At 47.6% G+C, this 26,160-nt stretch overlaps 2 protein-coding genes across 6 annotated transcripts in view; both read right to left on the bottom strand.

Moving 5' to 3' along the window:
• Positions 1-1,407: 1,407 nt before the first annotated feature.
• Positions 1,408-26,160, bottom strand: part of ZNF185 (zinc finger protein 185 with LIM domain) — a 58,770-nt gene continuing 34,017 nt past the window's right edge. For 2 of the 5 annotated variants that reach the window (XM_029240922.1, XM_029240921.1), the window contains 7 exons: positions 23,812-24,009; positions 21,490-21,600; positions 20,336-20,416; positions 18,285-18,356; positions 17,122-17,224; positions 4,626-4,724; positions 1,408-3,718 (listed from right to left, as the gene is read on the bottom strand). In XM_029240922.1, coding sequence (XP_029096755.1) covers positions 4,626-4,724; positions 17,122-17,224; positions 18,285-18,356; positions 20,336-20,416; positions 21,490-21,600; positions 23,812-24,009 — 664 coding nt within the window. In that variant the 3' untranslated portion in view covers positions 1,408-3,718. Of the gene's footprint in view, positions 3,719-4,625; positions 4,725-17,121; positions 17,225-18,284; positions 18,357-20,335; positions 20,417-21,489; positions 21,601-21,637; positions 22,065-23,811; positions 24,010-26,160 lie in introns of those variants that run through there. The other 3 variants (XM_029240923.1, XM_029240924.1, XM_029240925.1) reach the window with 3 other exon arrangements.
• On the bottom strand, positions 11,298-11,877 carry LOC114906249 (protein LTO1 homolog). Its single transcript, XM_029240926.1, has 2 exons — positions 11,835-11,877; positions 11,298-11,690 (listed from the first exon to the last, which is right to left on the bottom strand). The coding sequence occupies exons 1-2, from the start codon at positions 11,875-11,877 to the stop codon at positions 11,323-11,325; spliced, it is 411 nt and encodes a 136-aa protein (XP_029096759.1). The 3' UTR covers positions 11,298-11,322.

Here is a 26,160-nt window from a genome sequence, read left to right as displayed (position 1 = left end):
GTGGTCCTGCCTGCGTGAGTCATCACAGTCATCCGTTATCTTACGTTATTGGACGTGGGAACACTAAGAGACACTCCCAGAAGACTCTCCTCCTGGGTTTGCTGTGTGGTCCTTGCAGCGACCCTTTTCCCCTCGATCGTCAGGAGCGCTCAGCCGGCAGGTAAATAATACCCTTCTTGTTGATTCAGTGGCAAGAGGGGCCCCAAATGGCCACGTAGTGATCTCAACTTTGAATTCAATGTAACCAGTGTTGGGTCCCCTGGTGGAAGCTTTCCTCCCTTGGGAAGTTCATGGGAAAAGGATATTGCGCAGAGAAACATCACAAGAGAAATGGGTGTATGGGTTGGGGGCCCTCACAGGTGTGGACCTATAAAGGGGAAGGAGGAATGGGGGAGGCTGGGTACTGGGGATCAACCGGCTTGGTGGGAACCTGGTCTGCTAAGCCATTTTTCAAAATAACTCTACCCTATTTTTTTTCTAGGTCTTTGTGTTACATGCTATCACCAACAGAGACTCCAGGTCCTGGTTAGGAGCTACTGTTATAGTTCTTGCCTTTGAAGTGGTAAAACCTCTTTTTCCTTTCCCAAATGTACTCATGTAGCCAAGATGGTGGCTGAGGTTGGGGTGAGAAAGTAGCTACAGGGACACTAGTTCAATACCTACTGAATGCTGGGTCCCAACGTCCCTGCTCAGTTGTAGAGGGATTTCTCTGTCATGTCTTCTATCTTTGGACTGACTTCCTGACCACCCTTTTTGGCCCCAGGCTGGATCAAGACATCGATGACATGCAAACTATATTTTCGGAAACAAAACCTGGAAGCATGGATCACGTGATAGGCAGAATGGCTGTTCCACAGGATTCTGACCGCTTGGGCACCAGCCTTAATGAGCAAGGTGAAAGTCCTGCCTGTCGGTACACATCTGGAGGAATGGGTTCGGACGTGCGGTTGGGGGCACCTCTGAGGGTTAAGAGATGCATACGCAGAATTCCTGTCAGAGTTGATGGGACCAGGGGTGTTTAAATGGGAGAAGAGTTGACAGAGGAAGAACCCAACAAGTGTATTTACCGATTTTAGGGGCTGGCATATAAAAGAGGGATTACAGATTACCAGTGGGTGATAGTTAAAGGGAACAGGTTGTAAGTCAGCTGAGGAACGCATTTCCACAGACAGAATGGGCTTGTAAGGGACTGAGCTCTTGGTCACTGCAAGAGTTCAATAAGGACTGTCGACAATGAAAGGAAGGATGGGCCCGAAAGAATAAAATCTCCTTCATTCGATCTGACAGGTCTAGAATTGCACACTCGCTGTGCATGCATAGTTTCTAGATAATGCTGTTGTTTTCTCTTTAGATTTGATACTTCTTAAAAGTATTTGCTTCTGTAGAGAAAACTTTGATACTCCTTAAAGTATTTATTTGCTTTTGTAAAGAGAGTGGCTTCAGGTAATAGGAGAAAATAAATCACACAGCCAAATACACCAAGTTATTACACCTATAAAAGGAAACCTTAACATTTACACATGAAATATCTTACCATTTATTATAATTGTGTACATTAATGAGTTAAGCAAGTATGATTAAAAATTCTAGGCAAATGAAAAGAAGCGAAAGTGTAATGCAACCACCTCTCTTCCTTAAGTCCGAAGAATTCTGTGCCATTTAAACATGAAAGAGACTTTTTCAGATTGGAGTCAATATCTTGCATGTTGGTTCTAAAACTCTCTTAAAGGCAGAGTGTATCTAGAAGGCGGGGAAGCCAGCCTATCTTGCACCTCTTGATCCTGCCAAGACTCAGGGGTGCTACCTCCCACCCAAAGGCACGACCTTTCTTTCCCTTTCACTCATTCATTCAGCACCTATGTGTCAGTCCCTACCGTCGTGAGGAAAACCAGCTCATGTTTTGTGCGAGTACATGGCCAGTTTTCCACTCCACAGCAAATCTGACGCACATCTATGGAAATAAATGGAACATTCCTCTCTGATCATTTGGCAGGAAGAAGTCGTCCACCAGCCAACGTGCACAGGGCTCAGAAACTGGAGAGAGATGGAGAGGCATTTTCTAATTAAACCAAGAGAAAACGCCCTCATTTTTCATCAGAAAAACCGTCAGGTTGTCCTTTCGAGGAACTTACACAGTGATGCTGGTCCCAAAGGCAGAGGGGCCCAGTCGAACCTGAGCAGAGCATCAGCTGACTGCACGAATGGGCCTGCATCTGTTCAGCTGGCCGACAGGTATCCCTGTTCCAAGTACCTGGGGTCTCAGTAGTTGCCACTAGCATGGGACAGAGTCTGGACTGGAAAATGGGAGGTCACTGAGGGCCCTGTGCCCAGATCGGCTAGCCTACTGGAGCTTCCCCTGGGTTGACAAGCTCGTCTTTGGGAAGGTCTGTGAGTCAAATCTGTTCCCAGCTGACAGTATTTCAGTCCAGAAGTGTTTTCATGGAAAAGGGAGGTGAGAGGGCCAGTTTGGCCCTTCTGGTATTTTATGGGGACCCAGGATGCCCAGAGGAGGGGTGCAATTCCCCACCTTCCCCTCTTTGTAAAAGTGTGCATCAGGGTGTCACCTCCACACAGTGCTTCACATATACTCAGCATTAAATCGATGTGCATGTTTCTCATTACTGTTACTGGAGAGGGCATGGGTGCTGGAGAGTGTTACACGGGTGCATTGTGCACAACGCAATGACCGCCTCCCTGAGCCTCAACACCCTCACTTGCAAACTGCGGGGAAGAATACCCTCTGTACACGGTTAGCATGGGCATTAACGCCCCCACTTTGTGATAATGCCTGGTACGCAGCAAGGCCTCAAGAAACGTTAGCTGATTTTCTCCCTTCTTAATCCTGCTGGAGTCTATAGACCCTAAAACTTGCTTTAGGGGATTTCTGTGTAAAGTTGAGGGATCGGACATTGAGGGCAAAGGTATTAATTAGCTAGCAAGATTCAGACACAGATGTCCCTTTGGTCAGTAGCCTCTTAAGAATCACATCCTATAGAATTTAAACCTAACGTGTAAACTTTCTAATACATGTCCACATGCCTGCAGGACAAAACGCAACTATACTGAAAGGTAGGTAGGTAGGAGGTCATTAAAATCTGCTACATAACTCAATCAAAAGCAACTAACTAGTTGTAAAAGTATACGGAAAGTTTAAAAAATATATATGGCAAATAGACAAGCTGAACATTAGCCTATGTCAATCCCTAGCATTCAGCGTCTGCAATTTACCCACCAGGGATCGTCAACAGTCTTTAACCCCTCAGAAGCTTCAGGAGGTCTCCTTCTTCTGTCAAGTTCCAAAGGTACACTCAGAGCTGTGAACCAGAATGTGATTTGCTCTCTGTCCCAAGAGTCAGGATACACCGCACCCCACGCTCTTGTCCGTGACTATTGTACCAGGCCACCTAAACTCATCAGGAAGCTGACCAGTCTGAGGGAAGCCAAAATGGAATTACTGTTCAATCCTCTTTGCTTGAGCCGGAAGTAACATAATGGATGGGAAGTGCTTTCTAAGCTCTAAAAAGCTACACACACAAGTAATTATCATAACATCAAGATACGCTACTGGATGTAAGCAAGTTCAACTTAAGAAGAGCAAAAACGGGAAGCAATCACATGGAGGAGAGAGGAAGTGAGGGAAGAAGAGTCAGCAACTTGGGGCTCGTGGGGACAGTCAAACTTGTCCAGGAGTTATCAGCTTCTTCTTAGCCTGGAGGAGCTAAAAGAAAATAGAAGTATCCATGAGATTGGAAATACACAGCCGATCCAGTGAGCAGTCAGAAGCCCTTGGCGAGGGTGACTGCTCCAGGCACCGGGAGTGACAGTCCAGGTCAATGTGTCTTCTGGAGAAAAGGTGGAACAGGCTTGTGGCTGGTGGAGGGCCCGGTTGGTACCGATCCCCACTGCCTTCAAGGGAGATATTCTGCTCTGTGCTTCTGGCTGAGGAGGGTCACTGGGCCCCGTGAAGCTCAGACACCGGGGTCGATCCCATGGGCTTTCAGCATGCAAACCTGACTTCAGGCAGAGTTCACAATGTGGCCCAGAGGCCGCCCAGGCGCCGGGACAGCACCATCACCTCCCACACACGCCTGCGTATCCTGGCCTTTACCTGCTGCTGCTACCCAGCTGTGTATCTGTTTTACTGAATACCTCGGCTGGGGCCTGATCTGATGCTATATGAGCAATGTTGGAGGCGACTCAAAGGAATGTGGCAGAGAGCCCCGGACCTGAATCTGAAGTCCTGGATTGAGGTCCTGACTCTGCCATCTATAAGCCAGGTGTTTCCCCATGTCCTTTTCCTTTCTAGGTCTTTACTTCCTTGTTCCCAAATGAGGCTAACAACATAGGCCTGGCCAGCATTTCAGGGCAGCTAGAGGGCTTAGCTGAGGTGCTGCATGGGAGGTGCTTCTTGACAGGAAGAGACAATGACTCCTGCAACTTGGAAATGTCCATGGGGAGGGTCTTTATCTGCGCCACCTAAGACTTCAAAGTATCACAAGGCATAGGGACACAAGGACTCGGGGTCCCCTGAACATAAAGGCTAAGAGAGATAGCACTGTCCCAGGTCAAGACTCAGGGAGAGACCAGAGCACATTTCTGCCCTCTAGTAAGTTTCCAGCACCCACCTAGAAGAGCTTCTCATAGCATTTCCCACAGTGGATGGTGTCACGGTGAATGAAGATCTGATCCAGAAGCTCACCCATCGGTTTACTGCAAATCCCACACTGAAAGAGAAAACAAGCTAGAGGTCAGCACACAAGTGAAGCAATATAAACGAGTGGAGTGGGCAGGCTCCAAGCTGATGGCACATCCTGGACTTCGAAGCAGACAATTTAAAAATGGCTAACAGAGACAAAACCCAAACAAAAACAAAAAAAACCTAACAGGCAGAATGATCACACAGTGGTTAGGAGCCCAGGTTTCAGAATTGGGCCTGGGTTTGAGCCCTAAATCCACTACTTATTAGCTAGGTGAGCTTGGGTAAGTTACTGAGGCTCCCTGAGCCTCCATTTCCTCATCTACAGGAGGGCTTTAATTGTGACATTTAAAGTCCAAAAGAAGGTGACATGAAGGCCCACTGAAAGGTAAAGATATTTCAGCAGTCCAGCCGCTCCGGCGTGTCTCTCCAGCGAACGTCTAAAGGATGGGAACAGTCAGCCATCTGCAGCAGACCCTCCTGGTACGAGGAGTCAGAGCAGGGTGGCCTGCAGACAGTCTCAACTAAGAGGAGACCAAGAGTCCCCATGTTTCCGAGACTCCAGCTGTCTCCAGGCCCAGCCTGGCTAAGGCTGCTGGCTTCCAGCTGAAAGCAGTGGAGAGCGGCCGCAAGGGTGCCCAAGTCCCTCTGTGGGTTCTCACCAAGCACCTCTCTAGTGGCTCTTTCTTCCGTTTTTCAGTTCCTGTCTCCTGGCCATGTATTTTTTGAATTTTATTTTATGTACATTTTTATACAGCAGGTTCTTATTAGTCATCCATTTTATACACTTCGGTGTAAACATGTCAATCCCAATCTCCCAATTCATCCCACCACCACACCCATCCCCCGTGCTGCTTTCCCACCTTGGTGTCCATACGTTTGTGCTCTACATCTGTGTCTCTATTTCTGCCATGCAAACTGGTTCATCTGTACCATTTTTCTAGGTTCCACATATATGCGTTAATATACGATATTTGTTTTCCTCTTTCTGACTTAACTTCACTCTGTATGACAGTCTCTAGATTCATCCACGTCTCTACAGATGACCCAATTTCGTTCCTTTTGATGGCTGAGTAATATTCCATTGTATCTATGTACCACTTCTTCTTTATCCATTCGTCTGTCAATGGGCATTTAGGTTGCTTCCATGACCTGGCTATTATAAATAGTGCTGCAATGAACATAGGGGTGCATGTGTCTTTTTGAATTATGGTATTCTCCGGGTATATGCCCAGTAGTGGGATTGTTGGGTCATATGGTAATTCTATTTTTAGTTTTTTAAGGAACCTCCATACTGGTCTCCATAGTGGCTGTATCAATTTACATCGCCACCAATAGTGGAAGAGGGTTCCCTTTTCTCCACACCCACTCCAGCATTTATTGTTTATAGATTTTTTTTTTCCCAGTACGCGGGCCTCTCACTGCTGTGGCCTCTCCTGCTGCGGAGCACAGGCTCTGGACGTGCAGGCTCAGTGGCCATGGCTCACGGGCCCAGCCGCTCCGCGGCATGTGGGATCTTCCTGGACCGGGGCATGAACCTGTGTCCCCTGCACTGGCAGGCGGACTCTCAACCACTGCGCCACCAGGGAAGCCCTGTTTATAGATTTTTTATGATGGCCATTCTGACTGGTGTGAGGTGATACCTCATTGTAGATTTGATTTGCATTTCTCTAATGATTAATGATGTTGAGCAGCTTTCATGTGCCTCTTGGCCATCTGTATGTCTTCTTTGGAGAGATGTCTATTTAGGTCTTCTGCCCATTTTTGGATTGGGTTGTTTGTTTTTTTCAATATTGAGCTGCATGAGCTGTTTATATATTTTGGAGATTAAACCTTTGTCTGTTGATTCATTTGCAAATATTTTTTCCCATTCTGAGGGTTGTCTTTTCGTGTTGTTTGTAGTTTCCTTTGCTTTGCAAAAGCTTTTAAATTTCATTAGGTCCCATTTGTTTATTTTTGTTTTTATTTCCATTTCTCTAGGAGGTGGCTCAAAAAAGATCTTGCTGTGATTTATGTCAAAGAGTATTCTTCCTATGTTTTCCTCTAAGAGTTTTATAGTGTCCGGTCTTACATTTAGGTCTCTAATCCACTTTGAGTCTATTTTTGTGTATGGAGTTAGGGAGTATTCTAATTTCATTCTTTTACATGTAGTTGTCCAGTTTTCCCAGCACCACTTATTGAAGAGACTATCTTCTCCATTGTATATCCTTGCCTCCTTTGTCATAGAATAGTTGACCATAGGTGCATGGGTTTATCTCTGGGCTTTCTATCGTGTTCCATTGATCTATGTTTCTATTTTTGGGCCAGTACCATACTGTCTTGATTACTGTAGTTTTGTAGTATAGTCTGAAGTCAGGGAGCCTGATTCCTCCAGCTCAGTTTTTTTCCCTCAAGACTGCTTTGGCTATTCGGGGTCTTTTGTGTCTCCATACAAATTTTAAGATTTTTTGTTCTAGTTCTGTAAAAAATGCCATTGGTAATTTGATAGGGATTGCATTGAATCTGTAGACTGCTTTGGGCAGTATGGTCATTTTCACAATATTGATTCTTCCAATCCAAGAACATGGTATATCTCTCCATCTGTTGGTATCATCTTTAATTTCTTTCATCAGTGTCTTATAGTTTTCTGCATACAGGTCTTTTGTCTCCCTAGGAAGGTATATTCCTAGGTATTTTATTCTTTTTGTTGCAATGGTAAATGGGAGTGTTTCCTTCATTTCTCTTTCAGATATTTCATCATTAGTGTATAGGAATGCAGGAGATTTCTGTGCCTTAATTTTGTATCCTGCTACTTTACCAAATTCACTGATTAGCTCTAGCAGTTTTCTGGTGGCATCTTTAGGATTCTCTATGTATAGTATCATGTCATCTGTGAACAGTGACAGTTTTACTTCTTCTTTTCCGATTTGTATTCTTTTTATTTCTTTTTCTTCTCTGATTGCCGTGGCTAGGACTTCCAAAACTATGTTGAATAATAGTGGCGAGAGTGGACATCCTTGTCTTGTTCCTGATCTCAAGAGGAAATGCTTTCAGTTTTTCACCATTGAGAAAAATGTTTGCTGTGGGTTTGTCATATATGGCCTTTATTATGTTGAGGTAGGTTCCCCCTCTATGCTCACTTTCTGGAGAGTTTCTTACCATAAATGGGTGTTGAATTCTGTCAAAAGCTTTTTCTGCATCTATTGAGATGATCATATGGTTTTTCTCCTTCAATTTGTTAATATGGTGTATCACATTGATTGATTTGCGTATATTGAAGAATCCTTGCATCCCTGGGATAAATCCCACTTGATCATGGTGTATGATCCTTTTAGTCTGTTGTTGGATTCTGTTTGGTAGTATTTTGTTGAGGATTTTTGCATCTATATTCATCAGTGATATTGGTCTGTAATTTTTTTTTGGAGTATCTTTGCCTTGTTTTGGTATCAGGGTGATGGTGGCCTCATAGAATGAGTTTGGGAGTTTTCTTTTGTCTGCAATATTTTGAAAGAGTTTGAGAAGGATGGGTGTCAGCTCTTCTCTAATTGTTTGATAGAATTCACCTGTGAAGCCATCTGGTCCTGGGCTTTTGTTTGTTGGAAGATTTTTAATCACAGTTTCATTACTTGTGAGTGGTCTGTTCATATTTCCTATTTCTTCCTGGTTCAGCCTTGGAAGGTTATGCCTTTCTAAGAATTTGTCCATTTCTTCTAAGTTGTCCATTTTATTGGCATATAGTTGTCTGTAGTAATCTCTTATAATCCTTTGTATTTCTGCAGTGTCGGTTGTGATTTCTCCTTTTTCATTTCTAATTTTATTGATTTGAGTCTTCTCCCTCTTTTTCTTGATGAGTCTGGCTAATGGTTTAACAATTTTGTTTGTCTTCCCAAAGAACCAGCTTTTACTTTTATCGATCTTTGCTAATGTTTTCTTTGTTTCTATTTCATTTATTTCTGCTCTGATCTTTATGATTTCTCTCCTTCTACTAACTTTGGGTTTTGTTTGTTCTCCTTTCCCTAGTTCCTTTAGGTGTAACATTAGATTGTTTATTTGAGATTTTTCTTGTTTCTTGAGAGAGGCTTGTATAGCTATAAACTTCCCTCTTAGAACTGCTTTTGCTGCATCCCATAGGTTTTGGACCATCGTGTTTTCATTGTCATTTGTCTCTAGGTATTTTTTGATTTCCTCTTTGACTTCTTTAGTGATCTCTTGGTTATTTAGTAAAGTACTGTTTAGCCTCCATGTGTTTGTGCTTTTTACGTTGTTTTCCCTGTAACTGATTTCTAATCTCATAGTGTTGTGGTCAGAAAACATGCTTGATATGATTTCAGTTTTCTTAAATTTACTGAGGCTTGATTTGTGACCCAACATGTGATCTCTCCTGGAGAATGTTCCGTGCGCACTTGAGAAGAAAGTGTAATCTGCGGTTTTTGGATGGAATGTCCTATAAATACCAATTAAATCTATCTGGTGTATTGTGTCATTTAAAGCTTCTGTTTCCTTATTAATTTTCTGTTTGGATGCTCTGTCCATTGGTGTAAGTGAGGTGTTAAAGTCCCCCACTATTATGGTGTTACTGTCGATTTCCTCTTTTAAAGCTGTTAGCAGTTGCCTTATGTATTAAGGTGCTATGTTGGGTGCATATATATTTATAATTGTTATATCTTTTTCTTGGATTGATCCCTTGATCATTATGTTGTGTCCTTCCTTGTCTCTTGTAACATTCTTTATTTTAAAGTCTATTTTATCTGATATGAGTATTGCTACTCCAGCTTTCTTTTGATTTCCATTTGCATAGAATATCTTTTTCCATCCCCTCACTTTCAGTCTGAATGTGTCCCTAGGTCTGAAGTGGGTCTCTTATAGACAGCATATATCTGGGTCTTGTTTTTGTATCCATTCAGCAAGCCTGTGTCTTTTGGCTGGAACATTTAATCCATTCACATTTAAGGTAATTATCGATATGTATGTTCCTATTACCATTTTCTTAATTGTTTTGGGTTTGTTCTTATAGGTCCTTTTCTTCTCTTGTGTTTCCCACTTAGAGAAGTTCCTTTAGCATTTTTGTAGAGCTGGTTTTGTGGTGCTAACTTCTCTTAGCTTTTGCTTGTCTGTAAAGCTTTTGATTTCTCCATTGAATCTGATGAGATCCTTGCCGGGTAGAGTAATCCTGGTTGTAGATTCTTCCCTTTCATCACTTTAAGTATATCATGCCACTCCCTTCTGGCCTGTAGAGTTTCTGCTGAGAAATCAGGTGTTAACCTTATGGGAGTTCCTTTGTATGTTATTTGTCGTTTTTCCCTTGCTGCTTTCAATAATTTTTCTTTGTCTTTTTCTTTAATTTTTGCCAATTTGATTACTGTGTGTCTCGGCGTGTTTCTCATTGGGTTTATCCTGTATGGGACTCTCTGCATTTCCTGGACTTGGGTGGCTATTTCCTTTCCCATGTTAGGGATTTTTTTTTCTGCTTTAAAATATACTCTTTATTTTTTTTCAATTATAAAAATAATACATTATCTAAACAGATAGCTTAGGAGGCACAAAAATCCACCCAGGTAAACGACAACAAAAGCCCCTCCATCCCACCAGCCAGAGATAAGCGCTGCTGGTGTCTGTGACGAAGGCGCACCTGAGGCCGTGCACCGTGTACAGATGATGCCTTTTAAGTCCGGGCAGAAGACAGAAGAACTCACACTAGAAGGAAGGCTGCATGCAGTAAGGCTCCAAAGTTTCTGCATGTAGAACGGTGGCCTTAAAGTCTCCTCCCCTTGACCATTTTTGATGCTGCAGAGCCCCACCCACCCAGGGACACAGGAAGAGCTCGTCCCGGCTTCCTGGGGACAGGGCTGGCCTCTGCCCCTCTCAGCCAGACGCCCATGTCCATGGTGACATGAGATGCCCCAGGGCTCCACGGGGCATAGCGGGGACCTGCAGGTAGGGACCCCAAGACTGTGGGTGTGACTGTGCATTCCAGAGGGGGCACCAGGAGACAGGGCTGGAGTCCCAGCTCTGCCGCCCACTGCCCTTGGACCAGGCAGTCTCTTGGGCCTCAGTTTCCTCGTCTATAAAATGGGAATAACGCCTACCTCATGGGCTCCTGAAGGGACTAAATAAAACATGAGAAGCAGGTCACAGCACTGGTACATCTCAAGGGTCAATAAATGTCCAGTACCCATCGCTCCTTCCCATTAACCTGCTTCGTGTCAACCCTGTGGCTCTCATTTTTTAAAAAACCATCCCTCTGAGCGCTGACCAAAGCCCGGGGGGGTAAAGGCGAGGTTTATCATATCCAGAGCGAACCCAAGTCTAGATCCAGCCAGGCCTGCCAGATGACGAGAACCCATGAGCCAGGGGCCTGGACCCTGGACCAGAGAAGAGCAGCCCGGTGAGGACTCTGCCAGGGCCACGTTCATGCTGCAGAGCAGACAGGGCCCAACAAAGGATGGGCCTATGTGGAGGGGCCCCGTGGGGGGCATCGAGGCCACCCGGCAGACCTCGGGGGAAGGAAGCCCTTTCAGTGGCCAAGCTGGAACCCTCCCTGCAAAACAATGAATCCCCCATCATTGTTTTGCCCTTAATCACATTTTTAAACACTTAACATATGAACATCTGTTCCCTGATGTTTCGTCTTTGTGCGTCTGTCATCCTCAAGATGAAAGTCTGGAACCTTCTGCACTAATTTTAAAGTCGGGCTGGATGTTTAGTAATGAATAAAGCTGCTTAAATTTCCCTCTAATTCTGTCTAAGTCTTCATGAAGTTTATCATAAGTAGGGTCATCATAAGGGAATTTCTGAATCATTCCAATCAACAATTCTAAGACCTTCATCTCTTTGCTGTCTTTCTCAGTGGCCCAGCCGTGCAGGAGACATCTCCATGCAAAAGCAAAACCTTGGTAGCGCCCGATCTCAGATCCGATTTTAGCTCCATGTAACATGCCATACTGTCTTCCTTCAATCATACCCAAACTACTTCCTTCTTCATAGCCTTCCTGATAACCTTCCCCATGAAACCGGGCTTTCCATCACATCTCAGGAGACTAGCAAGGAGAAACGTCATCAGATGATCACAAAATGTACCGTGACTGTGGCGCCTGCAGTAGAATAAAGGCTCTAACTTTGAAGGCCCAGCTGTGTAACTGGCACCATCATAACCTCTCACCTGCCATCACGATGGCGTCGAACATGTCCTGACTCCCGGCCATGGTGGCAGCCAGCCCGCCCCCAACCCCCACCCCCTCGAGCTCCGGCACCACGCGCTGCGGCCGCAGACCCACGAGCCTCGGGCATGGACGCCGGGAAGTTTTTGACTATAATTTCTTCAAGTATTTTCTCCGGTCCTTTCTCTCTCTCTTGTCCTTTTGGGACCCCCTATAATGCGAATGTTGTTGCGTTTAATGTTGTTCCAGAGGTCTCTTAGGCTGTCTTCATTTCTTTTCATTCTTTTTTCTTTATTTTCTTCCGCGGCAGTGAATTCCACCATTCTGTCTTCCAGGTCACTTATCCATTCTTCTGCCTCAGTTATTCTGCTGTTGATTCCTTCTAGTGTAGTTTTCATTTCAGTTACTGTAATGTTCATCTCTGTTTGTTTGTTCTTTGATTCTTCTAGGTCTTTGTTAAACATTTCTTGCATCTTCTCGATCTTTGCCTCCATTCTTTTTTCGAGGTCCTGGATCATCTTCCCTATCATTATTCTGAATCCTTTTTCTGGAAGGTTGCCTATCTCCACTTCATTCAGTTGCTTTTCTGGGGTTTTATCTTGTTCCTTCATCTGGTACATAGCCCTCAGCCTTTTCATCTTGTCTGTCTTTCTGTGAATGTGGTTTCTGTTCCACAGGCTGCAGGACTGTAGTTCTTCTTGCTTCTGCTGTCTGCCCTCTGGTGGATGAGGCTATCCTCCTGGCCATTTTTTCACTGTAAATTTATCAGCTCTCTGTGATTCTAGTTACTGTAGACCAGGACTTGAACCTCAACTTAGCCAGCTAATGGTGCTGATCCGTTTAGGGGGTCACCTCTGGGAACACAGGAAAAAAATCAACAATCTGGGCTTGCAACATGCCTCACACTGCGGAGAACAGGGACCCTAAAAGGTTGTTGTGATGCTGTGGCCGTAAGTGTCTGCTCTTTCTTCCTAAATATAACAAAACAAACTAGTATTCCATTTTATTTATTTATTTTAGTATTTATTTATTTTAATGTTCATTTATTTATTTATTTTGGTTGCACCAGGTCTTAGTTGCGGCACGCAGGATCTTTAGTTGCGGCATGCGGACTCTTAGTTGTGGCATGTGGACTCTTAGTTGTGGCATGCAGACTCTTAGCTAAGGCATGCATGAATCTAGTTCCCTGACCAGGGATTGAACCTGGGCCCCCTGCATTGGGAGTGTGGAGTCTTACCCACTGGACCAGCAGGGAAGTCCCCTCCAAACTAGTATTTTAAAATGTTATGTCAATCTAACAAAGGTAAGATAAACCTACAGTTAAGGATAGTGACAGATTAGTTTATACAAATGAACTTGAGCAATGGAATGGCATATCCTGGGAGGCTGCAGGGTGTAGCTGAGACAACACTGGCTCTGATATCGGAACCGGGATTTCCACCCTCGGTTCTGAGCAGCTGTGTGATCTTACGAAAATAATATCCTCTTCACCTCTGTGCTCATGGACCCCAGGGGTGGCTCTCAGGCACCCTGCCCACATTCCAAGAATTCCCCAAGAATATCAGGCCTATTTTGCCACAACTCCAAGTTCCCCAGCCCTGTGTGAGCTCCAATCAGGCAAGTTTAAAATCCCTGCCATTCTGTGCCTCCTCCTCCCAGGCCTGCCAGCTTCCTGCCTGCCTCTTCATCCCTATTCCCTCTGTACGCACGATGGAGACCTGTTTAGCCACCTGGAAAATACCCTTGGACACCTCTTCACCTCTGACTCTGGACCCACCTCCCTCACAAAGCCTTCCTGGGACCCCAACCCACTCCAACTGCACCCTTCACCCAACACTTGGCTCTGTGAGACCAAATGTGCCCAGAGTTGCTTAGGTCTGAGACTCCCGTAATTTTGCTCTCTGTTTAACAGGGGTGCCCTGTAATTAAAGTATATAACCAAAAATTGACAAAATATTCTAGATCTCTAGAACTTACTTATCTTGGGTACCTGACACGTTGTACCCTTTGACCATCACCTCCCCATTTCCCCCTCCCCAGCCCCTGGCGACCACCCTTCTACTCTCTTCTATGGGTTTGGCTGTTTTAGATTCCTCACATAAGTGGTACTAGGTAGTATTTGTCCTTCTGTGTCTGGCTTACTTCACTTAGCACAATGTCCTCCACGTTCATCCATGTTGTTGCAAATGGCAGGATTTCCTTCTTTCTTTAAAGGCTGAATAATATCCCATTTTGTGTATATACCACATTTTATTTTTTTTAATGTATTTTTGGCTGTGTCGGGTCTTCGTTGCTGTGCGTGGGCTTTCTCTAGTTGTGCAGGTGGGGGCTGCTCTTCATTGCAGTGCATGGGCTTCTCATTGCGGTGGCCTCTCTTGTTGCAGAGCACGGGCTCTAGGTGTGTGGGCTTTAGTAGTTGTGGCACACGGGCTCAGTAGTTGTGGCTCGCGGGCTCTAGAGCGCAGGCTCAGTAGTTGTGGCACACGGACTTAGTGGTTCCGTGGCATGTGGGACGTTCCCGGACCAGGACTCGAACCCGTGTCCTCTGCATTGGCAGTCGGATTCTTAACCACTGCGCCACCAGGGAAGTCCCTATATACCACACTTTCTTCAGCCATTCATCAGGCAATGCACAATCAGGTTGCTTCCATGTTTTGGCTATTGTTAACAATGCTGCAATGAACAGAGAATACAGACACCTCTTTGAGATCCTGATTTCAATTCCTTTGTGTATATACACAGAAGTGGGATTGCTGGATCATCTGGTAGCTCTATTTCTAATTTTTTGCCTGGCTTTGGTGTCAGGATAATGCTAACTTCATAAAATGAGTTTGGAAGTGTTCTTTCTTCCATTTCTGGAAGGGTATAAAAAGGATTGGTATTAATTTTTCTTTAAATGTTTGGTAGACTTGCCTGTGAAGACCCAGCCTTGAGTTTTTCTTTGTTGAGAGGTGTTTGGTTACTGAGTCAATCTTCTTATTTATTATTCGTCTGTTCAAGCTTCCAATTTCTTCTTGGTTCTGTCTTGGTAGGTTGTATGTTTCTAAGGATTTATCCACCTCTTCTAGGGTGTCCAACTTATTGGTATGTAATTGTTCATAATAGTTTCTAATAAGTTTTCACGTAAGTCCAGGAATCAGGGAAACAGAATGTTCTTTGCCAAATGACATGTCACAGTCTCTCGCTGCAGCACTCCTGAGTCAATTCTGGATCCACGCAGATGGAAGAGCTTCCTACCACGTGGCCTTTTGTTCCTTTCCTCCAATGTTCTGGGCCCCTCTCTACCTCGGCCACTGCTCTGGCCAGACTCTATGTGGACAAGCAGCCTCAGCATTGCCTGGAAACTTGTTAGAGAGGCCAATTCTCAGGTCCCACCCAGACGTACTGAGTTAGATACTGGGCTGGGGCTCAGCACTCTGTGTCTTAACAAGCCCTTCAGGGGCTGGTCAAGTGTGAGATGCACACTCCAGAGTGAGAACTGCTGCTCTAGATCTCGTTACAACCAATAAGTCATACACCCCACTGCTTGACTTCCATGTTCTCCAGCTTATTTGGCTGGTCTCTGCCACCGCTGGAACCTCCGTTACTGGACCAGCTCACCGCCTCACTGTTACTGTTCCGTTGCACACAGACCAAACACTGCCAACTCACCTGGCATAATCTCCGCCCCAGTAAATGCAACTGCCCCTGCTTCACCCTTGTGGCTGAGCCTGGCTAGGGAACAACACAGTACGTGCTGACCGGTCTCCATAGGAACGAACGAGCCCTCCCTTCAAGCGGGCTCTGCACAGCCCATCCACCCTCCCTGTCTCTGAGACAACATTTCACAGACTCCCCTTTCTTCTCGAGTGTCCAACAACCCTTGCCCACCCTCACTCATAGATGATCATGTTTTCTAATCAACTGAGAAAACAGAAGCAAGTACTGAAGTTCTTCACTCTTCCACCAGCCAACTTGGGAACCTCTCTGTATGTGACGCAGAGATTTGGCCTTTCCTATTCCTGCCATGTGTCAACTGGTACCCATCTTTCTCTCCTACAGACGTACATCATGATCACCATCAACATCTCTTTCTCCTGTGTCATCAGTGTCTGCTCACTACTGTATTGCTCCCACCTGCACCAACCCATGCCTGGCACCTCTGCCCCACTGTCTGCTTCATCCCATTTGATCTCTCAGCAACCACTGACAGGGTGACCAATGCAGTCTTCGGAGAAACTGTGTCACTTGGGGCATTGCACTCTGTGTTACTTCTCACCCTCCTCCGTGGACCCCCTCCTCTTCCCAACCTCTAAATGCTAGAAAGCCACAAGGCTCAGCGTCAGCCCCCTTCTCCACCCACTCACACCTTAGGTGATTTCATCAGGTCAGGGATGGCTCAGGGAAAAAGCATGCCCTGCGGACTCCCAGCTCCAGCCTTACCCTGGAACACAAACTCACATATCCAAACGACCATGTGAGCTCCTCACATAGCTCTCACTGAGGCATCTTCAATTTCACTCATCTCCGCCTTCCCTCTGCTCAAACCTGCTCCCCTCTAGTCCTTCCCTTCTCTGTAAAAGGTGCCACCATCCTTTCAGCTAATGGCCTGGGCCCCAAACTTTGCACTCTCCTTTGACTCCTCTCATTTTCTCATAGCCACAACCTACCAGCTCTATTTTCAAACAGTATCCCCGATCCAGGCAGCATCCTGACATGTCCCCTGCCAACTCCCTAATCAAGTGACTGCTTTCTCTAGCTTGATCTACTGCAGCAGTTTCCTAACTGATCTCCCTTTTCCCATTCCTGCCCCTCTACATTCGCTCCTTCACCTAGCAGTCAGAGGGATCCTTTGAAAAGCATGAGTCAGACCCTGTCTCTCCACCATCCAAACCATCCAGTAGGTTCCAACTGCATTCAGAATAAAACCCAAAGTCTCTCTGTGTCCTGAAAGGCCTGCATGATCCAGTTCTTAGCCATCCTTTAGACTTTATCTCCTACCACTCACCCCTCACTCATGTCATTCCAGCCATGCGAGCTAAAATACTCCATGCTGCTGCCCCAGGGCCTATGCACTTGTTGGCTGTCTGCTGGGAATAGTCTTTCCCCAGAAGAACGCTTTTGTTTCCCTCAAAGTATTAAGCACATAGTACTCCTTTTGACTTGGGAGCCCATTCAGCTCCCAGTTCTGCACAGCCTTTGAGATGGAGCACATTCATACAGAGATAAAGCCTTCTCCACACTCTCTGCACCCATAAAGGCTCCCCAGCTCTGGATGACGTTCTCAGCAGCACCACCTGTCTTCCTTACCTTAAAACAATAGTCATGGCAGCAAAGGCCGAGATGTTCTAAGGTAATCTTTGGACAGTCTCCGATCTCCTGGTTGCAGTAAGTACAGACCCCTCCACTTGTTCTGGGAAATGAAAAACAAGAATCCGCGGTCAGGCTGGCACGCAGACTATTGCTGTGACGCAGCCAGGTCCTGTGGTCTGACGCAGCCAGGCTTAGGCTGCTGCCAGGATTCCCAGCCTGCCATCTTTTCCTGTGCTGTGAACTGGCCACATAGCCTTGGGCCAGACTGGACCGCAGCCCACTGTAGACCGTCACATTGTTTCCAGAAACCAGTCCTGTATCTTCACCCTACTCTCTATCGTATGTTTGGACACCGCGATCTGATTCTTATTCCAGGCAGCTTGTTTGTCTCTATCCCTCTGCCTAGCATATCTGCTTGGGGGGCTGTTCCCACCTAGAATAGGAAGACATACATCTTCTCCTACAGGAGACACGTCTCTGTATGCTCTACCTGGCCCCTTGTCTTGATGGCCCTTCTCTTCATGCCTGGGAGCACTGAGTCCTACCTGGAGTATCACAGAGGCAGCATGGGTCCAAGGACTATCACAAAATCAGTGTGGCTGTAGAGCCTGCTGGGACCTCATACTGAAGTCCTAGACACCGACTTGTAGATTGAGTATCTCCCCAGTTCCAGGATCCCTGCCTTTGTTCCTCAAGTCACCCCCTGGTTTTCCTCCTCAGACAGAACCTGTCAAAAGTCCCTGCCTGCCTTGCTGCTGGTCCAGGGCTCAGGCTCTTGACAGTGTTGCCCTCGTCACAGCCCTGTTCCTCCCTCCTATTTTGCCACCACCAGTCCCAGCCCACGGTTAGTCAGATGGCAGAGTGGAAACACCCCTTACCTGGGAGTACTCAGGGCCCTGGGGTTTAGCCCTAGCTCTGCCACTAACTCACTGTTTTTGCCCTTTGGTCTTAGCTGGATTCAAAGGCTTTCATTGCCACAAGTGTGACACCCCGATGAGGGAAGCAGTGCCCTATGCTGTGGTGTGACACATCCCATCTGGAAATGGACCAGAAGTAGCAGCGCGGCAGACAAAAGCAAGTGGACTTTCAGCATGTAAATCTCCCTTACCTGCTTCTCCTTCTGGAGACCTGTGAGCTCCCTGGTAACACAGCAGACTTACCTCTCAGAGTATGGAGTACTGTCATGTGGGAGTTTCTTCTCCATGTTGCGTGAGTCCTCAATGCTGCTGACGCTGCAGGGAGTGTGATGGGAGAGAGGAGAGCAGTCATGAGTGGAGAATGCTTTTCTGATTAACACATGACTCTGCATGACCAGCCATCATCTGTTATGCCAAATGAACTTGGTGCCAACGAGGCATAATTCTCTCAGAGAAGAGCTCTTACACTGGGGGCAAAGAAGACCTGCTGTGGTGAGGAAGATGAGAAGGGGGTGGCTAGGGTTCTGGAGGACTGTCAGTTTCACGGACCAGTGGGAAAAGGACCATGGCTTTTCTCCCCTCATACGGCCCTCGGTTATAATGTGACAATCGCCAGGGGCCCACTCACTGCAGGGATCAACTAAGAATGGGAACAAAAAAAAACAAGGAAACATTCCAACATAATACTGTGCTGGGTTACACAGTGGAATTAGGGGTGATTTTTAATTTGTTTTTTTCCTTTTCGCATCTTCATTTTTCAATAATATGACTTTTTATAATAAAAAGTAATGATCAAAAAAACTATTTCCAGGGAAGGGCAACTAGCTACAAGCTCTGGGATATGGCTTAGTGAAGCTGTCATGCTAACAGGAGCTGTGTGATGACCTTCTGTGGTTAAGTGACCTGCCTAAGGTCATGCTTGGAGTAAGGGGTGAGCCAGAATTTCAGCCCAGCTTCTGATTTCTTTTGAGATTTAAGCTTACCTCTAAGCCTCCTGGAAGGTAAAGCAAAAGGCGAAAACACGCTGGACTACACAACTCTAAGTGCCCCATTAAACAAAATACTGGTGGGACTGGAAGAAGAAAAACCAGGAGACGGACAGAGTTCATAGAGGCAAACGCTAGATGGCACCACAACAAGGGGACTTCCCTGGCGGTCCAGTGGTTAAGACTCCGAGCTTCCACTGCAGGGGGCACAGGTTCGATCCTTGTCTAGGGAACTAAGATCCCACATGCTGCGTGGCATGTCAAAAAAATCCCCAAAGAAACAAACAAAAACAAAAAACCACCTCCCTGAAAAAAGCTATAGAGACAGAAAATAGTGGTAGCCAGGGGCTGTGGCTTGTGGTGCTGGGGGCGCTGCTAATGGGTCTGGGGTTCCCTTTTTGTGTGATAAAAATGTCCTGGAATTGGATGGTGGTGATGATTGCACAACACTGTAAATATACCAAAAATCACTGGACTGTACACTTTAAAGAGTGAATTTTATGATATATTAATTATATCTCAATAAAGCTACTAGGAAAAATCACTCTAAGGAGTTACAAGTGAAGAAGCTGAGGCTCATAAAGGTTGAGCATCTTCTCCAAAATGACCCAACAAATGGGGGTTGAGCAGGCACTTGAATTTGACCCCTACGCCCATGATCATCATTCCGCAGCAGCAGTGAAAGCTGGTCTGGAGTCCCCAGGGGCCCAATCCTGAAATAAGGCCAGGATGCACCTCTCTGTTACTAAAATCCTCGCCCTAGCAGTGGGGTGATGGACGTGTCATAAAAAAAAAAATCCCAGGAATACACTGTCTCAGTGTGGGTTAGTTTTCAGCTGAGGTGGCATCCGGAAGCAAGCAATGTGTGTTCAAATGAGGCAACCTGGCATGCTGGAAGAAGCGTGCGAGCTGAAGAGAGGAGCCCTGAGTTCTGGAACAGGATGGAATTAACTAGATGGTTCTTAGGGGCCTCACCAGCTCTATCATGAGTGATGCTCTCAGGATTTCACAAAAGAAAGCCTGTAGTCTACCGAGAAACAAATACAGGCAGAAACAGCTGGTGCTGGAAGTGGAGTGTAGGATGAGTTAATGACAAAAGGGGAGTGCAAAGGCACCGAGTCAGGTAGAACGTCTGGAAACGCATAAATCTTGTCCATGAGCAATTAAATCATCTACCTAGTCAATAAATGATTACACAGAAGGTACTCCGGGTGAAGTACTTAATGAGGTACTGGGGATGCAGGAATGAGGACAACACAGGGCCTGGCAGGAGAAGGCCGTGACATGGAAAGATCTGGGACTTCTCACCTGCTGTAGAATGAAGACAGTGGCTTCCCGGAAGATACCTCACCAGCATTCACGTACTCCTTCATAAAGAGAATCCCTTTGCTGTAGAAAAAAAACACAGCAGAACAGAAAGAGGTATACTGGAAGATTCCAGGGGACTGTGCCTGACCCAAAGCAGGGGTCCAGGACAGGAAGGACCCCCATTTTGTTTGAAGGAAGTGCAGGAGCTCATGGGAATGCCTGGGCGCAGAGGTGCTGGTGCTGAGCCCACTGTGGACTCGGGCTGAACTCAAAGCCCATGACTGCAGCTTGCTGTGTGTGGATGTGAGAGCGCTAGAAAGACGCTCCCCGCAGCCAGTGGTGGGACGCTACCCTCCTGAGACCTCAGTCCAGTGGACTTTCCATTCTCCTCTCTGACCACGTTTTGTTTCCCTTCTGCCTGGGACTGAGATCACCTCTAAGCCTCATCTTACACTGTCAAATCTCCAGCAGCAGTCCAACCTCTCCCTTCCCACACTTGGAGCTCCAGGGTGAGCTCAGGAAGTTGCCTCACCCTGGACAAGCCCCTGGCAACTTTGGGAACAAGGTCTACCTCTCGATGGGCTCACCATGACACCAAATTTGGCCCCATTTTCATGCTCTGCACTCCAGCCTGCTGGCTTGATGGCAGTAGGCGCTCCTCTGATCTCTCCTACACACACACACACACACACACACACACACACACACACAGTTCACTCAGCCTCCTTGTAATGGCTCCCTTCCTGCACTCTAAGATGGCAGGTGAGGACAGAAGCTCAGGTGAGGCAGTGGTTATGCGCCTCTTCTCACAACAGATAACGTGGGAGAGACAGACATAGGCCCTGACCTCAAAGGGATTTCTTTGGACTTCACAAGCATGTTCCCCAAGAAACATTAGCAAGGTCCAAAGGATGGCAGAGCCCTAGGAAGTGCCACCTCAGCTTCTCATTGGGAGACTCTGTTCAGGCCCACACACAGGAGTTTATATTAGGGGAACTTGGGCTACACTCTGTGGCCCCTCGACCAATGGGCTGCTGAGAACTGGAGCAGGTACTAGAGCTAATATCAGGGAAGTAACGTGGGACAAAAGCCGAGTCCTTTAGCTCTAGGGAGGGAATAGCCCACAGAACATCTCCCAGATTGTCCCTTCTTACCTGGTTGAGTTAGACTCCAATTCACTTGGGGAGCCTGGCACGTAAACCTGAGGCTGCTCAGAGGTGGCAGTGACAGTAACAGTGACCATACAGCTTGAGGGGTTCCTCACCCTGAAAGAAGTGGAGGGAGCAGCAAGGGTGTCGACACTGAGAGCTGGTGCCTTCCAGGGTCCAGCAGGGTTATCAGGGGCTAATGCCGAGACTGCCACTTCAAAGAGTTTAAAAGAACGCTGACGTTTTTTAAACAACCCTTGAAAATCACTCAGCTGTTTGTTCCTTGAGGCTCCTGAGATCAATGGGTAGAAGTACTCATTTTATAGATGAGAAAACCCAGGCTATGTGACCCAGGTTACATTGTAAGTTGGTGGCAAAACCCCAGCCTTCCAGTGTGTGCCCAGAACTATCCCTGCAGCCAAGGGCCTTGGCCTATGACTCACTTGGTTACAGCAGAGCTATGGGGCTAGCAAGGACTTGACAGACACAGCCCCGCTCACCTCCTCAGTGGGTGGGGCAGCCCCTTCCTGGAATGAGCTCCCTGCCCCCAACCTCCAGTGAAGTTTCTGGAGAGCACAAGGCTGAGGGAGAGAGGGACAAATGAATTTAGGTGTCACCAAGGAAGAGATGTGAATGGACCTCATTCTGGAAGTCACCTACCATAAGAAGAAGCAGGAGACTGACAGGTATAATGGTTTTTCTGAATCTCCACCCCTCGGCGTAGCACACAGCCCCTGGCTTGGAATCCAGTGCCCAGGACTTCAACTCGTTTAAGAGTGGGGAGGGTAGAGAACAATCATGACAGCACCTGCCCAGCTTCCCAGCCTCATCTTCCCAGACCACGTCACGTGGACCTGATCGCTCTCGTACCTTTGCACATGACACTACTTTCTCCTCGGGGAAGCCATTCCCAGAGTACCTGCCCTGTCACCCCAGGCTGGGTGAGGTACCCTGCCTCAATGTGCCCAGTCACCCTGTGCCTAGTCCTATGTCACTCTAGGACACAGGAATGCACCGTGCAGACTGAAGGAGGTGGACGGGCTGGGAGGGGAGGCCCAATGGGAACGTGGAGAGACAGACGGGGGATAAAGTACAGGACCAGACAGTCAGAAGACGACTGAGTACAAGAGGAAGGAAACAGCATCCACTTCTGACTGAACAGCTATAGCAAGTGTCTGGCATCCTCTGATCCATACACAGCATGATAGTTGAGGGGACAGAAGAGCTGAGGGGGCAAGGAGACCTGAAGCACAAGGAGAAGCCGGCTTATCAAAAATGGAGAGGCAGCGGATGGGCTTCCCTGGTGGTGCAGTGGTTGAGAGTCCGCCTGCCGATGCAGGGGACACGGGTTTGTGCCCCGGTCCGGGAAGATCCCACATGCCGCGGAGCGGCTGGGCCCGTGAGCCATGGCCGCTGAGCCTGCACATCCGGAGCCTGTGCTCCGCAACGGGAGAGGCCACAGCGGTGAGAGGCCCGCGTACCGCAAAAAAAAAAAAAAGAAAAAAAAAAAGGAGAGGCAGCGGATATAGCACAGTGATTAGCAATACAGGCTCTGGGCTGACTGCCCGGGTTCTAATCCCTGTTAGGCCACTGCCTGGCTGGGTGACTACTGGCCAGCTATTCAACGTCCCTCCGCCTCAGCCTCCCAACTATAGAACAGATATAATAATAGCACCTCTCTCATAGAGTTGGTGTGAGAACTAAACGAGTGAGGACACATAAAGCATGAGAAGGAGGCCTGCACATTCTCAGCACGCAGCAAATACTAATGGTTCCTTCCGTGCTGTTACTGCTGTGGTATTTGTCTGCTTCCTGAGGGCGTGCTTGGGGGCCTGGCCATCGTGTTCAGTGTGTGTATGGCCGCTACCTACAACTGGTTCATATGAAGTACTTGTATATCGTCTCCGGGTTATTCCCAAACTCATGACCACTTTGGGCAAAGATCTCTGTAGAGCTAAGAGAACACTGAAATGGTACCATACAAGGCACAGCTTAGAAATCTTCCAGCCCCATGAATGGCAAAGCACCCCGTATCCTTCTGCCAAGCCAGGTCTTCACGCTCCTTGTGGCTACCAGATAGCATGGTTCTCTGGGCACCTTCTCTCTGTCAGGTTTGGTGTAACAGATTTGGTGCTGTGGCTCCAAACTCAAGGCCACAGAGATCTACCCTGGGATACTCATTGCTTGTCAGCCTCCCATGGGCTCCTAGCCCATCACACCTGCAGAAGGTAGCTGGCATGCCTAGCGTGTTAGGGCTTGCTCTGGGCTACGGGCCCTGACAAAAGTCAGGTTCAGGCAGGCAGGAGTCCAGCACAGAGTGGCCCTTACCTGCTGGCCTGGCTGTCCACTTCCAGGTGCTGGTCAGGATTCCTGGGGCTGCTCTGCTGCTCGGGGCTGCTGGGGTCTGCCGGCTTATGGGTGGGTGCAGCTGGGTCTCCCCGGTCATCTTGCTGGGCTCCAGGCCTCCCCTGCCAGGCGTCTCCCACCTTGGTGACCACATTCTCCTCCTCAAGATCAGCCAAGGTACTGAGGGAAAATAAGCCCTTGGTTACCGACTACACACCGATATCCCCTCCCGTGGCCATAGCAGGCTCCTCTCCCAGGAGGTGGGGCAGACAGGAGCCCGGCATGGCCCCCACCTCGGGGAGAGCTCGTGTCTTCCTCAGGGGGACCCCAGCGCCGCTGCTCCCCTCCCACCAACAACGGCTGTCCTCACGTGTATTACACGAAGCCTGAGCCCAGATGCTTTTGTCACCCCCTCAGTCCAGCAAGGGGGGAGCGCCTTCCCTGCTGTCCTTGGCATCAAGCTCTTTGGGAGCTCTTCCTTCCTTCCTGGCCTCACGTCACAGCTACCCCTGCACATCCCTGCCATCACCATCCCCACCCTGAGGTGCTTCGGAGGGCCTTGTTCTCAGTGCTGCCGCCTTCTCCACGTCCCGTGGGACGGCGCTGCTGCCTGGTGGCCTCAAGCACCAAAGATGTCATATGCCCACTGGCCGGGGCCAAGACTGAGTGAGATTATTGAGAACATGAGGCTAGCATTCCAAAAGGTGAGTGTCTAGTTCACCATCACCTTGATCCTGGCCCATCCCGATCTCAACCCTCCTAACAGCAGCAGCCTGCCTCCAACGGCTGGTGGGGCCATCTAAGGACAAGATCACACCACCAGCCACCTCCAGCCCTGGGGCTCTATTCATGGAAGTTAATCCCCTAGTAGGCAGGCAGGCTCGCTGCCTTCAAGCTGGAATAGCAAGGGGAGTGGAGCTCACACCTTTCGGAGGGTATGCTCTCCTCAGATAGTGCCAGCCCCTTACCCCAGAGTGCCCGGACACACCCACCCCACCTCTGCCTGTGACATACAGGCTTGAGCTAAAGGCAAACCAAGAAGGCCTTAAGAGTTTGTTTCCCAATTCTGGAAGCCCTGAGCTAGCTTTACCATGGACTTAATCGGAGTCCTGTACCAACCCATATCCCCTACAGAATTACGGTAATAGAAGTTATCCTCACCAAGTCTGTGAATAAAGCCAAGATTCTCAGCAAAGAGCAATTTGGATGTCCACTGCGACACATGGACAAGTGGATGAATAAGGCTCCTTCACCCTAGGCCTCAGAGCAGACTCACTACAATTATAGGCGGTATAACCCACCTAACCCATAAAAAGGAAATCTTAGTAAATCAGTCACAGGAAGTCTTGCTGAGCAGTGTAACAACCCAGAGGTCTTCCAGGCCCCTAATGAATTGCCTGGAAGTCAAGTGTTTAGCGATAGGGAAGGTAATACTTGTGGCTGTAACCAGACCAAAGATCCAGAAACCTAATACAGCTACTGACAATTCTGGACACAATCACACTCTCTACGTGGAAGAACACAGCCCCTTCGACTCTTGTGCTACCTCCATCACACTCCTCCAATGGTTGACAGTTGTCCGCGGTGAACAAATGTGGTTAAAGTTCACCTGTTCCTAATGCAGAGAGAACAGAAACCTGAAAATCCCAGACTTGCAACACAGAGGAAAACAACATATGCTTTAGATGGAAAGTCTAATAACGCAAATTTAGTGGGGAGAAGGTGAGCTAATCTATCTTATTAAATGAAGTCAGGCCAATACGGCTGGTAAAGGGGACCAGAGGCCAGCTTCCTGAGTGTCCTTAAATAGTTCTGGTGGAAAGAGACAGTCCTCTGGGACTGCTTTATTTGGCTGTAACTTCTTATAAAAGGAGAATCCAACATTTATGTAGTACTTTGTGCCAGGAAATGTCCTACATGCAAACGCATTTAACCCTCACAACAACCCTGCGTGGTAGGATCTATTAGGCCACTATTCTACAAGTAAGGAAACTGAAGCACATAGATGAGTACGATACCCAAAACCACATAGCAAGCAACTGACAGAGCTTAGGCTTGAGCCTAGGCACAGGAGTCCGTGCTCACTATGCTATACCACCTCTTCCTGTACCTGTACTGTGATGAAGCAAACCAAGTTAGAGTAGGGTAGAGTTCCTCAACTTTGGGACAGCTCCACTGCTCTGCAGGAGGTCCCTGCCCACCCCATTCCCCTCCTTCCCCCACCTCTTAGGAAAGAGGCCCCTTCCCCACAGAGCCCCAGCGCCCAGAGCAGGCATCTCCGCCCGAGGTCCCTCGTGGTTGGAGGGTCGAGCCGCCCTCCCCGCGTGTCCA

The sequence above is a fragment of the Monodon monoceros genome, unplaced genomic scaffold (assembly GCF_005190385.1).
Source record: "Monodon monoceros isolate NGI ecotype Baffin Bay Population unplaced genomic scaffold, NGI_Narwhal_1 Super_Scaffold_22, whole genome shotgun sequence".
NCBI lineage: Eukaryota > Metazoa > Chordata > Mammalia > Artiodactyla > Monodontidae > Monodon > Monodon monoceros.
The sequence above is the reverse complement of the archived record's forward strand: the minus strand, read 5'-3'. Positions and strand labels throughout refer to the sequence as shown.

Bases quoted from the DNA above. Each gene is read 5' to 3' on its own strand.
- LOC114906249 (XM_029240926.1), bottom strand. From the start codon at position 11,877: ATGGCCGGGAGTCAGGACATGTTCGACGCCATCGTGATGGCAG. The intron at 11,691-11,834 runs GTGAGAGGTTAT...TGTGATGGAAAG, and splicing joins CGACGCCATCGTGATGGCAG to CCCGGTTTCATGGGGAAGGT.